General features: G+C 32.1%; 1 protein-coding gene across 1 annotated transcript in view; it reads left to right on the plus strand.

Moving 5' to 3' along the window:
• The window catches only part of LOC137401619 (uncharacterized), a 34,383-nt gene that overhangs the window by 14,660 nt on the left and 3,866 nt on the right, over positions 1-15,857 (plus strand). Inside the window, exons 7-11 of the mRNA XM_068088055.1 lie at positions 3,584-3,787; positions 9,888-10,259; positions 11,566-11,743; positions 12,673-12,837; positions 14,308-14,452. Coding sequence (XP_067944156.1) covers positions 3,584-3,787; positions 9,888-10,259; positions 11,566-11,743; positions 12,673-12,837; positions 14,308-14,452 — 1,064 coding nt within the window. The remainder of the gene's footprint in view (positions 1-3,583; positions 3,788-9,887; positions 10,260-11,565; positions 11,744-12,672; positions 12,838-14,307; positions 14,453-15,857) is intronic.

The raw sequence follows: 15,857 nt of genomic DNA on the forward strand, positions 1-15,857 counted from the left end.
AATAACAATAACACAATAATACTAATAATAACAATATCACTATAATGCTAATAATAAAAATAACACCATAGTACTAATAATAACAATAACACCATAATACTAATAATAACAATAACACTATAATACAAATAATAACAATAACACCATAATACTAATAATGACAATATCACCATAATACTAATAATAACAATAACACCATAGTACTAATAATAACAATAACACCATAATACTAATAATAACAATAACACCATAGTACTAATAATGACAATATCACCATAATACTAATAATAACAATAACACCATAGTACTAATAATAACAATAACACTATAATACAAATAATAACAATAACACCATAATACTAATAATGACAATATCACCATAATACTAATAATAACAATAACACCATAGTACTAATAATAACAATAACACCATAATACTAATAATAACAATAACACAATAATACTAATAATAACAATATCACTATAATGCTAATAATAAAAATAACACCATAGTACTAATAATAACAATAACACCATAATACTAATAATAACAATAACACTATAATACAAATAATAACAATAACACCATAATACTAATAATGACAATATCACCATGATACTAATAATAACAATAACACCATAGTACTAATAATAACAATAACACCATAATACTAATAATAACAATAACACCATAGTACTAATAATGACAATATCACCATAATACTAATAATAACAATAACACCATAGTACTAATAATAACAATAACACTATAATACTAATAATAACAATAACACTATAATACAAATAATAACAATAACACCATAATACTAATAATGACAATAACACCATAGTACTAATAATAACAATATCACCATAATACTAATAATAACAATAACACCATAGTACTAATAATAACAACACCATAATACTAATAATAACAATAACACTATAATGATAATAATAACAATAACACCATAATACTAATAATGACAATATCACTATAATGCTAATAATAAAAATAACACCATAGTACTAATAATAACAATAACACCATAGTACTAATAATAACAACACCATAATACTAATAATAACAATAACACTATAATGATAATAATAACAATAACACCATAATACTAATAATGACAATATCACTATAATGCTAATAATAAAAATAACACCATAGTACTAATAATAACAATAACACCATAATACTAATAATAACAATAACACCATAGTACTAATAATAACAATATCACCATAATACTAATAATAACAATAACACCATAGTACTAATAATAACAATAACACTATAATACTAATAATAACAATAACACTATAATACAAATAATAACAATAACACCATAATACTAATAATGACAATAACACCATAGTACTAATAATAACAATATCACCATAATACTAATAATAACAATATCACCATAATACTAATAATAGCAATAACACCATAATACTAACAATAGCAATAACACTATAATACTAATAATAACAATAACACTATAATACAAATAATAACAATAACACCATAATACTAATAATGACAATAACACCATAGTACTAATAATAACAATATCACCATAATACTAATAATAACAATATCACCATAATACTAATAATAGCAATAACACTATAATGCTGATAATAACAATATCACCATAATACTAATAATAGCAATAACACTATAATGCTGATAATAACAATATCGCCATAATACTAATAATAACAATAACACCATAATACTAATAATAACAATAACACATAATACAAATAATAACAATATCACTATAATACTAATAATAACAATAACACTATAATACTAATAATAACAATAACACTATAATACTAATAATAACAATATCACCATAATACTAATAATAACAATAACACTATAATGCTAATAATAACAATAACACTATAATACTAATAATAACAATAACACCATGATACTAATAATAACATTAACACATAATAATAATAATAACAATAACACTATAATACAAATAATAACAATAACACCATAATACTAATAATGACAATAACACCATAGTACTAATAATAACAATATCACCATAATACTAATAATAACAATAACACCATAGTACTAATAATAACAATAACACTATAATACTAATAATAACAATAACACTATAATACAAATAATAACAATAACACCATGATACTAATAATAACAATAACACATAATACTAATAATAACAATAACACTATAATGCTAATAATAAAAATGACACCATAATACTAATAATAACAATATCGCCATACTAATAATAACAATAACACATAATACTAATAATAACAACACCATAATACTAATAATAACAATATCACCATAATACTAATAATAACAATAACACTATAATGCTAATAATAACAATAACACCATAATACTATTAATAACAATAACACCATAAAACTAATAATAACAATAACACCATAATACTAATAATAACAATAACACTATAATGCTAATAATAACAATATCGCCATAGTACTAATAATAACAATAACACCATAATACTAATAATAACAATAACACCATAATACTAATAATAACAATAACACTATAATGCTAATAATAACAATAACACCATAATACTAATAATAACAATAACACCATAAAACTAATAATAACAATAACACCATGATACTAATAATAACAATAATACCATGATACTAATAATAACAATAACACCATAATTATAATAGTAACCGTGTCACTATAATGCTTGACTAACTCACCTCAAATATTCCAGTCAAATGCAGCACAGATGAAAAATATATGAAGTTTGAGTGTGAATTGAGCCAAGTTTGTGGCACATGCTACCATTGCACTACCATATGTTACCATTGCACTACCATTGCACTACCATAAGCTACCGTTGCACTACCATATGCTACCATTGCACTACCATATGTTACCATTGCACTACCATAAGCTACTGTTGCACTACCATATGCTACCATTGCACTACCATATGTTACCATTGCACTACCATATGCCAACATTGCACTACCATATGCTACCATTGCACTACCATATGTTACCATTGCACTACCATATGCCAACATTGCACTACCATATTTTACCATTTCATTAACATATGCTACCATTGCACTACCATATGCTATCATTGCACTACCATATGCTACCATTGCACTACCATATGCTACCATTGCACTACCACATGCTATCATTGCACTACCATATGCTACCATTGCACTACCATATGCCACCATTGCACTACCATATGCTACCATTGCACTACTATATGCCACCATTGCACTACCATGTGCTACCACTGCACTACCATATGCTACCATTGCTCTACAAACCTGTGAACCCAAGAACTTTTTTCAGCTAGAGATGAGTGCAGAGCAAAGGTCTTACCACCTCAATAGTATTTGTTGCCTTCAGTACTGACTGAGTAACTCGCTGTAAGGTATTTTATATCAATTATAAACATGGAAATGACACACACCATTTCTTCATTTATAGAAGAAAAATAGATAATAGGCAGGTCTACTAATCATTTCAAAATCTTTTCAGCTAATCCTTCTGAAGACCTTCCAGACGAGAAGGAATTAGCTTGGATATCGTACAAGATTTGTGAGAGAGTGCGTCAGGACAATCGAGGACCACTTCAGGATATCTTTCTGCTCCAGACTGTCATTAGTTACCGGACCTACCTTGGCATCAAGCTAGAAGAAGCTGGAGCTTCAGATATTACTGACTTGTATAAGAGATTTGAGGGTAAGACAACCCCAAGTTCAAGTTACAGTGTAGTTCTGATGATTATGGCGATTGATCTTCTCAGGCACACTGTCACTAAATCCATGGCAACCACAACAACAATAACGAAATAATGAAAGGGTTTATTGCTATTGATGCAGTCTGTAATCTAGTCATTTTGGTACCATTTTGTGGAGAGTTTTCGACTGGTCACTTTCTACCATAGGTTCATGATGACCAAACATGAGTATCAAAGTGGCGGTATATTAGAGGTGGCCTACGATTAAAGCTTTTATGCTAAGCTAATGAGCGATGAGAGATTTAGCACACATTTTATGATTTTAGTATCCTATGATGCTTGCCAGTTTTGTGCATTGTGAGAGATCATCATGAGTAATCAGCATATGAAGAATGATCTATCAGTATGATTATCCTATGGAGTAGGCATGATGACTGAGTGGTGTAGTGGTAACTTGCTTGCCTTGAATCTGACTTGCCAGTTCGATTCCCCTGTAAGGAATTCTTTTTTCCCCTCTTACCCTAACGCTTGGACAGACAGACATGCTGAATGAACTAGCTGAATGCCCGGCATTGCCCAGGTAATAAGGCTTTGGACAGAAAATTTATTTTTATTTAACATATATATAACATTCATCATTCCAACTTTTAAACTTCATTTAATGAAAAAAAGTGTTTTTGTGCATCTCAAATGAATTAAGAGGAAAAATAAAATAACTGTTAAGGTTTTTCCTTTACGGGCTGTTATAATAAATACAGTGATACTTTGAGATATGAGCTGTTATAATAAGTACAGTGATACCTTGAGATATGAACTGTTATAATAATTACAGTTATACCTTGAGATATGAACTGTTATAATAAATACAGTGATACCTTGAGATATGAGCTGTTATAATAAATACAGTGATACCTTGAGGTATGAACTGTTATAATAAATACAGTGACACCTTGGGATATGAGCTGTTATAATAAATACAGTGATACCTGGAGATATGAGCTGTTATAATAAATACAGTAATACCTTGAGATATGAGCTGTTATAATAAATACAGTGATACCTTGAGATATAAGCTGTTATAATAAATACAGTAATACCTTGAGATATGAGCTGTTATAATAAATACAGTGATACCTTGAGATATGAGCTGTTATAATAAATACAGTGATACCTTAAGATATGAGCTGTTATAATAAATACAGTGATACCTCGAGATATGAGCTGTTATAATAAATACAGTGACACCTTGGGATATGAGCTGTTATAATAAATACAGTGACACCTGGAGATATGAGCTGTTATAATAAATACAGTGATACCTTGGGATATGAGCTGTTATAATAAATACAGTGATACCTGGACATATGAGCTGTTATAATAAATACAGTGATACCTTGAGATATGAGCTGTTATAGTAAATACAGTGATACCTTGAGATATGAGCTGTTATAATAAATACAGTGACACCTTGGGATATGAGCTGTTATAATAAATACAGTGATACCTGGAGATATGAGCTGTTATAATAAATACAGTAATACCTTGAGATATGAGCTGTTATAATAAATACAGTGATACCTTGAGATATAAGCTGTTATAATAAATACAGTAATACCTTGAGATATGAGCTGTTATAATAAATACAGTGATACCTTGAGATATGAGCTGTTATAATAAATACAGTGATACCTTAAGATATGAGCTGTTATAATAAATACAGTGATACCTCGAGATATGAGCTGTTATAATAAATACAGTGACACCTTGGGATATGAGCTGTTATAATAAATACAGTGATACCTGGAGATATGAGCTGTTATAATAAATACAGTGATACCTTGGGATATGAGCTGTTATAATAAATACAGTGATACCTGGACATATGAGCTGTTATAATAAATACAGTGATACCTTGAGATATGAGCTGTTATAGTAAATACAGTGATACCTTGAGATATGAGCTGTTATAATAAATATAGTGATACCTTGAGATATGAGCTGTTATAATAAATACAGTGATACCTTGGGATATGAGCTGTTATAATAAATACAGTGATACCTCGAGATATGAGCTGTTATAATAAATACAGTGACACCTTGGGATATGAGCTGTTATAATAAATACAGTGATACCTGGAGATATGAGCTGTTATAATAAATACAGTGATACCTTGGGATATGAGCTGTTATAATAAATACAGTGATACCTGGACATATGAGCTGTTATAATAAATACAGTGATACCTTGAGATATGAGCTGTTATAGTAAATACAGTGATACCTTGAGATATGAGCTGTTATAATAAATATAGTGATACCTTGAGATATGAGCTGTTATAATAAATACAGTGATACCTGGACATATGAGCTGTTATAATAAATACAGTGATACCTTGAGATATGAGCTGTTATAATAAATACTGTGATACCTTGAGATATGAGCTGTTATAATAAATACAGTGATACCTTTAGATATGAGCTGATATAATAAATACAGTGATACCTTTAGATATGAGCTGATATAATAAATACAGTGATACCTTGAGATATGAGCTGTTATAATTAATACAGTGATACCTTGAGATATGAGCTGTTATAATAAATACAGTGATACCTTGAGATATGAGCTGTTATAATAAATACAGTGATACCTTTAGATGTGAGCTGATATAATAAATACAGTAATACCTTGAGATATGAGAAGTTATAATAAATATAGTGATACCTTTAGATATGAGCTGTTATAATAAATACAGTGATACCTTGAGATACGAGCTGTTATAATAAATACAGTAATACCTTGAGATATGAGCTGTTTTAATAAATTCAGTGATACCTTTAGATATGAGCTGTTATAATAAATACTGTAATACCTTGAGGTATTAACTGTTATAATAAACACAGTGATACCTTTAGATATGAGCTGTTATAATAAATACAGTAATACCTTGAGATATTAACTGTTATAATAAATACAGTAATACCTTGAGATATGAGCTGTTATAATAAATAGAGTAATACCTTAAGATATGAGCTGTTATAATAAATACAGTAATACCTTGAGATACGAGCTGTTATAATAATTACAGTAATACCTTGAGATATGAGCTGTTATAATAAATACTGTGATACCTTGAGATACGAGCTGTTATAATAAAAACAGTATTACCTTGAGATATGAGCTGTTATAATAAATACTGTGATACCTTGAGATATGAGCTGTTATAATAAATACTGTGATACCTTGAGATATGAGCTGTTATAATAAATACAGTGATACCTTGAGATATGAGCTGTTATAATAAATACAGTGATACCTTGAGATACAAACTGTTATAATAAATACAGTAATACCTTGAGATATGAGCTGTTATAATAAATACAGTAATACCTTGAGATATGAGCTGTTATAATAAATACAGTGATACCTTGAGATACAAACTGTTATAATAAATACAGTAATACCTTGAGATATGAGCTGTTATAATAAATACAGTAATACCTTGAGATATGAGCTGTTATAATAAATACAGTGATACCTTGAGATATGAGCTGTTATAATAAATACAGTGATACATTGAGATATGAGCTGTTATAATAAATACAGTAATACCTTGAGATATGAGCTGTTATAATAAATACAGTGATACCTTTAGATATGAGCTGTGCAGGGGCGTATAACAAGGGGCGTAACAGGGGCGTAACCTGAGGGCGCACTGTATTAATTAATAAGTTAGCGTTTGCAATCGCGGAACGGATATACAGTTTATAAGAAGAGCTAAAGGAGTGGTGAGAACGGCGTAGCGTTTTGGTTAGATGAGCAGGTTTACAGTACAAACTCGCAGTTGCAATTTTCTCAAGTATAAATCCGGTACGAAACACGCTTTTTATTTCAAGGTTTTAATCAGCTATAGCTAGACAGACAGGAAATGACAGACAATGACAGACAAGCTTTAATATTTATATGTATAGATAGAAGATAGATTAGATTGGCACTTGGTGCTCCATGTTAGTGCTTTTCTAGTACAGTGCACCATCGAGATACGATGTTAATCCGTTCCAAGGCGAGCATCGTATGGCGAAAAAATCATATGTCTGGGTATAGAAACCATTGTAATTATACAACGAAAAAAAGGTAAAAATCGTCCAAAATATTATAAAAATGCTGTACATAATGAAAATTAGTAACAAAATAGTATGTTAACTTTAGTAACTATAGTTACCTACATTAGCTGCATTGTATTAAGTGTACCTAGTGATTAAAATCTGCAATACTGTAAAATTGTAATCTGTGTACCAAATGCAGATCGAACGGTAACAAGTTCTTACCTTCAAAAGGTACGCATAACATAAACGTTGAATTCAATTCAAATAAGTTTAGCTTGCCAAACTCACCATTAAAACCAAGTTTTAGTATGTATTTTGAACTATTTTAATGAATTTCCACTGTTATAATGTATTTTTATCCTTCATAAGTTTCTGTCTTCACTTTCCTTGTAAAATTTAGTGTGTCTGGTTGAAACCTTTTTTAACCAGAATTCAATAAGAAAGGCCGAGCGATGCAGTTATCGAAAGCGGCCTCTCACACACCTGACCATTTAATGGCTACCGAAAAGAAAAATGGAATTTTATTTACTACACAGGACGTACATACCTTTGGAGTAACGTGACTTTAGCTGGTATATTGTAGCGAATAAAGCAGAGAGGAGGCAAAAATGTATCAATGCTAATTATGTTGCTGTACACTTGAAGATTAATTTAATACGTAATAAAATGAAATTTTTAGCAGACTAAAGAAGGTTGTCTAGTCCTGTCCAATTTTTCTTCTGGTTTAAAAGAAAAAAATGCTAGTGCAATGCAAAAAACTGCTAGCTAGCTAAAGCTTGTAGAAGGATCCAGAGAAGGTGCACAGTAGTTTTTCTTGTATGAAATGTACACAAGAATCAATGTAACTATACATACAAAGTTTGTACGTATTTATACCCTAGAGGAAAGGGCTTTAACAAGTTTCAGAAAGAAATGTGAATGCATCAACTATCTTGAGTAGCTAGTTATATGAGTTACATACATATGATGTATTGTATTCACGTAGGAGATAACAAACCCACCTGCAAAGACATGGTTAAACAAGAAAATCAAACATAAAATCAAAAGGAAACAAATAAAATATGAAAAACATGCTACACAAGAGATAAATAATATATTATATTATACATGCATTGTTTTGATGTACCAGTCCACATCAGTAAATTAAACACTTGAAGTACTTCTGCCAATGTGGGGTTTTCTGTATCTTCTATTTCCTAGCCTTTCCTAAATTATTGCTCCATTTGAATTCTGATTGCGTGCATGACCTAGCTCATTCAAATCTTCAGTCGGAAGCTCTTTCTTGTGCTTGCTTTAATGGACTTCTTGTTTTAATAATAATTGCAAATGCTGATTGGTTGCGATCATATTCCTTGACAATGTTAATAATATGGGTGCCTTCTTATTTACGACATCCAACTTTGTTGACATAAAAATCATTTTTCCTTCGTTTTGTAACGTTTGTATCGGTCTCAGGATCTATAGCTAACAAATTAAATGTAGATACTTGTAGTTATATACGTATGCTGACTTAAAAGTTTATGGTAAAAGATATAATAACGCCACAAATGAGTATATTCTCTCACTTGTGTATTTTACACGAAATTTTCCACGCGGAATGCTGACATGAGAGAAGTTGATCATCGTGTTTCTTCTAAACGTTCTAAAAATGTTTTCGGCACACTATGTTTCGGTGTCTTTTTTATTTCGACGTGTGTTATGAGCACACCGACCACCAAATTTTAACTTGGGTGAAACCTTTTTCAAAATCGTATGGTGAAATAAAATTCATATGGCGAGGTGAAGATATCACAATGTTTGACTTCGTAAGGTGAAAAATCGTATATCAGGGTAATCGTATCTCGAGGGTGCACTGTACTTACATATCATTGGCTGGTGCACGAAAGCAAGCACACATTAGCTAATCCTCAGTTAATTTGAGTGAAACGATTAACATTTTGTTCAGCTGTCTTAAGGTTACTCATTCCTTGATTTTTATTAAAGATTTTGTTTTAGAACTCGAGCTCAAAACCTTCCCCGAAGCTGCCAGTTTAGAACCAAACCTTGATAGAGGCATACCAGCCCCGGTTCATGCGCCAAATCCAGCTTCATTGATGCCGCCGCAGGCAGCCGGTTTGTCACCGGCGACTACCGATGTCAATGCAGCTACTTCACCCAGTTTCGTTGTGACAACGGCGCAAACCAACACGCCAGGAGACAGATCAACTGTGTCACGGCCAGCCCAACAGACTGCTGGAACGTCGAGTAGCACCAATGGCCCTTTGCCACAACCCACCTTCCTCATGGAGAAGGGTATTGTTAAATACAACCTGAACACAGACACCTACTTCAAGGTTTCTGCGCTTCAATCCAAGCTTCTTGCCAAAGGTAAGCCTGACAATTTTTTGAAAGACTTGATTAGTTGTTGCGTGATCTACGAAGATGTTACTCATAGTGGGGCAGGTGCAAGTGTGCTTATATGCTAGTCTGGCCCCTTAATAGAGTGACCTGGCAGAATTCAGAAAGGCCCATTTTCCAAATAATATGGAACTAGTTTGGTTAAAGTTAGAGTTGTCACATCTCTCAAGCTTTAACAAAACTAGTTTCATAATGCTAACAAATAAGAGTTTCGTGCACTTGGAATACTCATCGAGTTTTCTGCTGTTTTATTCTGTGTAGAAATTGTGTAAATTAGGTTTGCTTTGAAACGTTCTACCAGAAAATGGGTCCTTTAATCGGCTAAAAAACAAATTTGGTAGCTTTTTAATAATTGGTTAATGTTATTTTTAGCCTTTATCCTCAAACTGTCAGTCTGTTTGTGATTTAAATTTGATACTGATTCGTAAGGTTGGAAATACGAGTAGCATTTCAAGATTGCAAATGAATTGTTATGTGTAATTTTTGGTTTAGCTATAGGCGGTACCACATGGTCTGTCAATTCTGTAGATCCTCTGCTACAGAACTGACACAAAGTAGTAGGAAGCTCGACTTTCATTAGCTTCTATGGAGGTAAAAGCGGTAGATTATGTAGAGCTGGGTATACCCAAAGCTAACCTTGTCTAACTTCTACAAACATCATCTATCATATAGATATACCGTGAAACCTCTAATTGAACGCCACCTCCATTTGACTGCCACTTTAACATTCTTTAAATTTTACAAACCCAATAATAGCAAGTGATCAGTAGAAAATGCTCTCAAAATCATACTAATAATGACTCGGTTACATCAATAACAATTAATTCTTTCGTTATTCCTGTTCATATAATAGTCCAGTTTCCAACTTCACAAAGGTTTTCATTTTTTTCGTTAAAACTCTGAAAGCAATACCGTAGAAATAATTAATAACTGTATCAGGTTAATAGTAGTTCCTTGTTTAACGGCCGATTATGGTTAGAAAATTATGCCGAAAAATTGAACTGTTTCTAATATTCCACTAGCGTTGATCAATTTCCAGCTTGGTATCATCTATATCACCTATATATTATCTATCAGCTATGTCATCTTTGTATAATAAAGAAATTTCTTAAAAGTAATTTTTTAAATTTTTCAAAGCTGTTGTGGACCACTACCGAGATATCTTTGCCCTGCATAACTGGCATGTAAATTATATGTCCACAAAAACTTCCTTCTATGTCATTATTATGTCAAATTATATGTCAAAAACTGATCCCTTCTTGTCTCTTGAATATAGCAAAATTGCACCAACTTAGGGAGGAAGATAATATAGAAAGTGGGAGCCAGATTATAGCAGAGATCATGAGCATTATTGACTCTAAGTACAAAGACTTCAATGTGCGGGGCTTCATTCGAAAAAACAGATCACTAAACCCCCAGTGTGCGCACCACCAGGAACTAAGCAGGGCTCACAGGTACCAGCTACTATCACTGTCTTTACCCTTGAAACCTTGAAGATGAAGTTACACCAAATTTTTTAGTCGATTTTGCCAAAAAGTATCGGTATTTTTCTATTGATGTGAGAATGTCTTTGGTGGTCTGACTGCCAGGTTGTTTAAAGATCAAAATTGAAAAAACGTATAATTTTGGTGTCTTTTGTTTTTTAAAAAGTGCACACTGCAACTTGCACGCAATAGTCAATATTGACTATCGCAATGAAGTAATTTTTTTCTGAGCATTTTAATTGTGATGAAGTTCTATCGATTTTAATCTTAAAACATCCTCATTGTCAGATCACACCACACAATAATGGAACACAAATAATGGAAAATTGATGATATTTTCTCCTAAATTGTACAGAAATTTTGTGTAAGATCGTTTGTAAGGAGTCAGGGTGAAGCTTTGGGTTGGTAAATAGCAGGTCAAGTATTCAAACAAAGCTACAGGATGTCAGGAAAGGCGTCTGATGTCGATCCACCCTCCCACTTAACAACTCCTGCTAGCCAGGTTTCTCATAAGATTGCCTTAAAAATACACTTTTCTAAAAACTTCATGTAAAAATACATTCTCCAGAATTTCTGAACTTTTAATGATCAATTTTTTATGTCCTAAAATTATGTAACAAAACAAAATTTTTACAAGTGTCAAGTTTATATGAATGTAAAGGTTTGAGAAATTGGGTCGTCTTCACATTTTGCCAAAACTCAAAAATCATTCTTTGTTTCATTAAATTTAAGTTTACCGCGCATCAGGCTGTTTTCAACATTCCTGCTGTCATTCGTAACATGAACAATTATAATAGTGAGTTTAATGCTGACCTCAGAGCTAGAAACAAAATGGCCTACAAGTATGAATCATATAATACTGATATTGTCTATATGTCAATATCAGTAATATTTTTAAGGATCTCTGGGCAGTTTCACAGAGACTGTGGTAACTTCGAAGAAGCTATCCGAAGTGCCATTCTGGCATTGCACCACCAGAAGGAGGCAGCGGGAGGAAAACTCCTTTTCGAACATCTTACGTTCAGGCGCCTCCTAGTGAAACTGAAAAGATACGCTGAGACAATGTAAGTTTAGAGTGTTTGTTAGGTTTATATATATATTCAGCAATTTATATAAAGTTTTTTCTAGAATATAATAAAGCTACCAACCTCTAGAGGCTGTTATAAAGTTTCTAGAATGTCGTCGCTTGACATTGAATCTTTATAGAACTGCCATAATAAATAGAAGCGATATAACCTTTTATATATAATTTTTCATTTTTAGGTAGCTCTTTAGAGGTCAGCGTAATAGGAGATTAGCTAATTTACTGTTAAACCTCTTCTATTATAAAATAGAGAATAAAAAAGAGATAAAGTAAACCTTGTCATACGATAACCTCTTTTTCCTACACTCTCTTTCTCACTCTTACAGACTCTCTCCTCTCTCTCTCTTCGCTATCTCTTCTCTTTCTCCTCCACTCCACCCCCTCCTTTTTCTTCTCTTCTTTTTTCTCTCTTCTTTCTCCTCTTTTTTTTTCTTTCTCACTCTCTCTCTCTCTTCTGTCTTCTCTCTCTTCCCCTTCTCTCTTTTCCCCTTCTCTCTTCCCTCTTTTTTTAGTTTTAACCTATTCTATTTCGATAAAGTTGATCTGCTTGAAAGTAAGACTGTAATCAAGTCTATGTTCACAGTCTACTCTATGAAAATCTTTAGTAGTAACAAAATACATCATATACAGTAGAATAGGTAGAAGTTGTTATACATCATATATAGTAGAGTAGGTAGAAGCTGTTATACATCATATACAGTAGAGTAGGTAGAAGTTGTTATACATCATATATAGTAGAGTAGGTAGAAGCTGTTATACATCATATACAGTAGAGTAGGTAGAAGTTGTTATACATCATATACAGTAGAGTAGGTAGAAGTTGTTATACATCATATACAGTAGAGTAAGTAGAAGTTGTTATACATCATATACAGTAGAGTAGGTAGAAGTTGTTATACATCATATACAGTATAGTAGGTAGAAGCTGTTATACATTGTATACAGTAGAGTAGGTAGAAGTTGTTAGAGATCATATACAGTAGAGTGGGTAAAAGTTGTTATACATTATATACAGTAGAGCAGGTAGAAGAAGACCATATTGACATTCTTAACCGAGTCTTTTGTAGAATATTAATTTCTCTTATAGTAGACTATATTGACGACATCCTTAACCGAGTATTTCAATTCATTGTGGTTACGTTGTTATATTGTTTATTAATATGTTAAGAAGATACAACATAAAGGTTGAGTAGTTCGAGGTTGTAATTTGTTTTATATTCTGTGAAACAAAATGGTGTTCCATAGAGCATCAAGAGTCAGTAGGTCAGACTGACTATCAGATAATGAAAGTGTAAAGGATTTTTTACAAATTCTCTATGAAACCGTGAAACTTTTGAATCTCATAGAATTGTTTCTTTTGTATTTTATATTTAATAAGGTCCATGAGTTGCAACTCTAACTTTTCAGATGTTAAAACACGTCTAAAACTGTCTTGTGTACTTTCTTTTAGCAAAGAGCCATTTCTTTCTGATAGAGATAGAGAAGCGCGTTTACTCGATGATCTAACAGCACCCAGTGTTTGTGGAGATGATTCAACACAGGAAAGTAAACAGCATTTGGTTGATCTACAACAGATTCAAACTTGGGCAGTTAAGGTATGTTCGTTTAATGCTAGACTATCAGAAAATTTTAGCTGTTGACATATGATTGGATATTTACTCTGGTATTTGTGTGGTGTGACATTACTTGCCGTTGTCAAGGATTGCTAAAATGTTAATTTATAATAATAAATAATAGTGTAACAATAACAATAATTGTATTATTATTATTAATAATCGAATAATATTGTATTCGCATGACATGACTAGTTCAAACATTCATGATTTATGTCAACTTCTATTACCCTGGTGCGCCATAAGAGACCATCATGTGTAATAATTATCCACACAATTATTCCACAGTAGATCTAGTATTACAGACTAGATCAAGGTGGTTGAGTGGTGCAGATTGTTGTGTGCCTGGCTGCTGAGCTGAATGTCAGACTTGATATCTCGTGTGATACAATCTTCTTGTCGCCTACTTGTAACCGCGGCTTCAGAAGGCAGGAAACAGCCCATGCTATTTCCAAGATTAAGTTTATGTTAAGTTCAAGGTCATGTACTCGACGCAAATTTCCCTTGCCTAAGACTGTCAATGCGAATATGCACTAACACATTTACGTGACGCTTAACTTACTTCACGTAACGCTTGCGTTACGTGAAGTAAGTTAAGTAAGTATCAGCTTTAACGTTAACTGGCAGCATTTCAAAATTACTTGTATTTATAACAATATAATCTTAGTACTTTGTTTTTTGGCTATGAGTTTTGATGTTGGAAGAGTAAAAAACTAATTATGGAGACAGAAACACTCGCGATGCAAGCGCCAAGTGATGAGACATGAGGAGTTCATCTGTTCATAAAAAAACATGGAGATTTATGATGTATAATAGCAATGCTAGTGATTAGCCTATGCGGGAACTCAGAACAAACGCAATGCTGTTGGCCGCCATTCAAATACATCTCCTTCTATCTAAATGCCACGCAATAGGTTTAGTGACCCAACATGGCAGGTAGATAAATATCATGCAACGTCGAAATAGGTTCCACAAACACCGAAAGGTTTGCCTCTAGTTATACTTTCCGCGTTAACTTTCGAGTGTAGGTTGAAAGAGTAGACTGATCAACTTGTTCATACATTTTGTGGAGTACACTGGCGAGATCTATCCTTTGCAAAAATAAGAAATTAGAAACATTCGCGGTTTTCGAGTTTAATACTTATAAACTAATGTTTATAAGTATTATAAGTTATATAATAAGTATTAAGTACGTATATAAGTATTATCAATGATATACAGCCCCAAGGATAGCCGACGGCTATCATATGGGCGGGGTTTAATGATGGAGCTCTGTTAGGATTGTGCTAGCCTGGGTTTCAGAGCAAACACACCTTTTGCGGGGGCGGTCGCGTTGCCTTGTTAGGTTTTGGAAAACGCGACTCGCTGTTATCGTTTCATCTGCTCA

Source organism: Watersipora subatra, chromosome 8 (genome assembly GCF_963576615.1).
Source record: "Watersipora subatra chromosome 8, tzWatSuba1.1, whole genome shotgun sequence".
In the NCBI taxonomy this organism is placed as follows: domain Eukaryota; kingdom Metazoa; phylum Bryozoa; class Gymnolaemata; order Cheilostomatida; family Watersiporidae; genus Watersipora; species Watersipora subatra.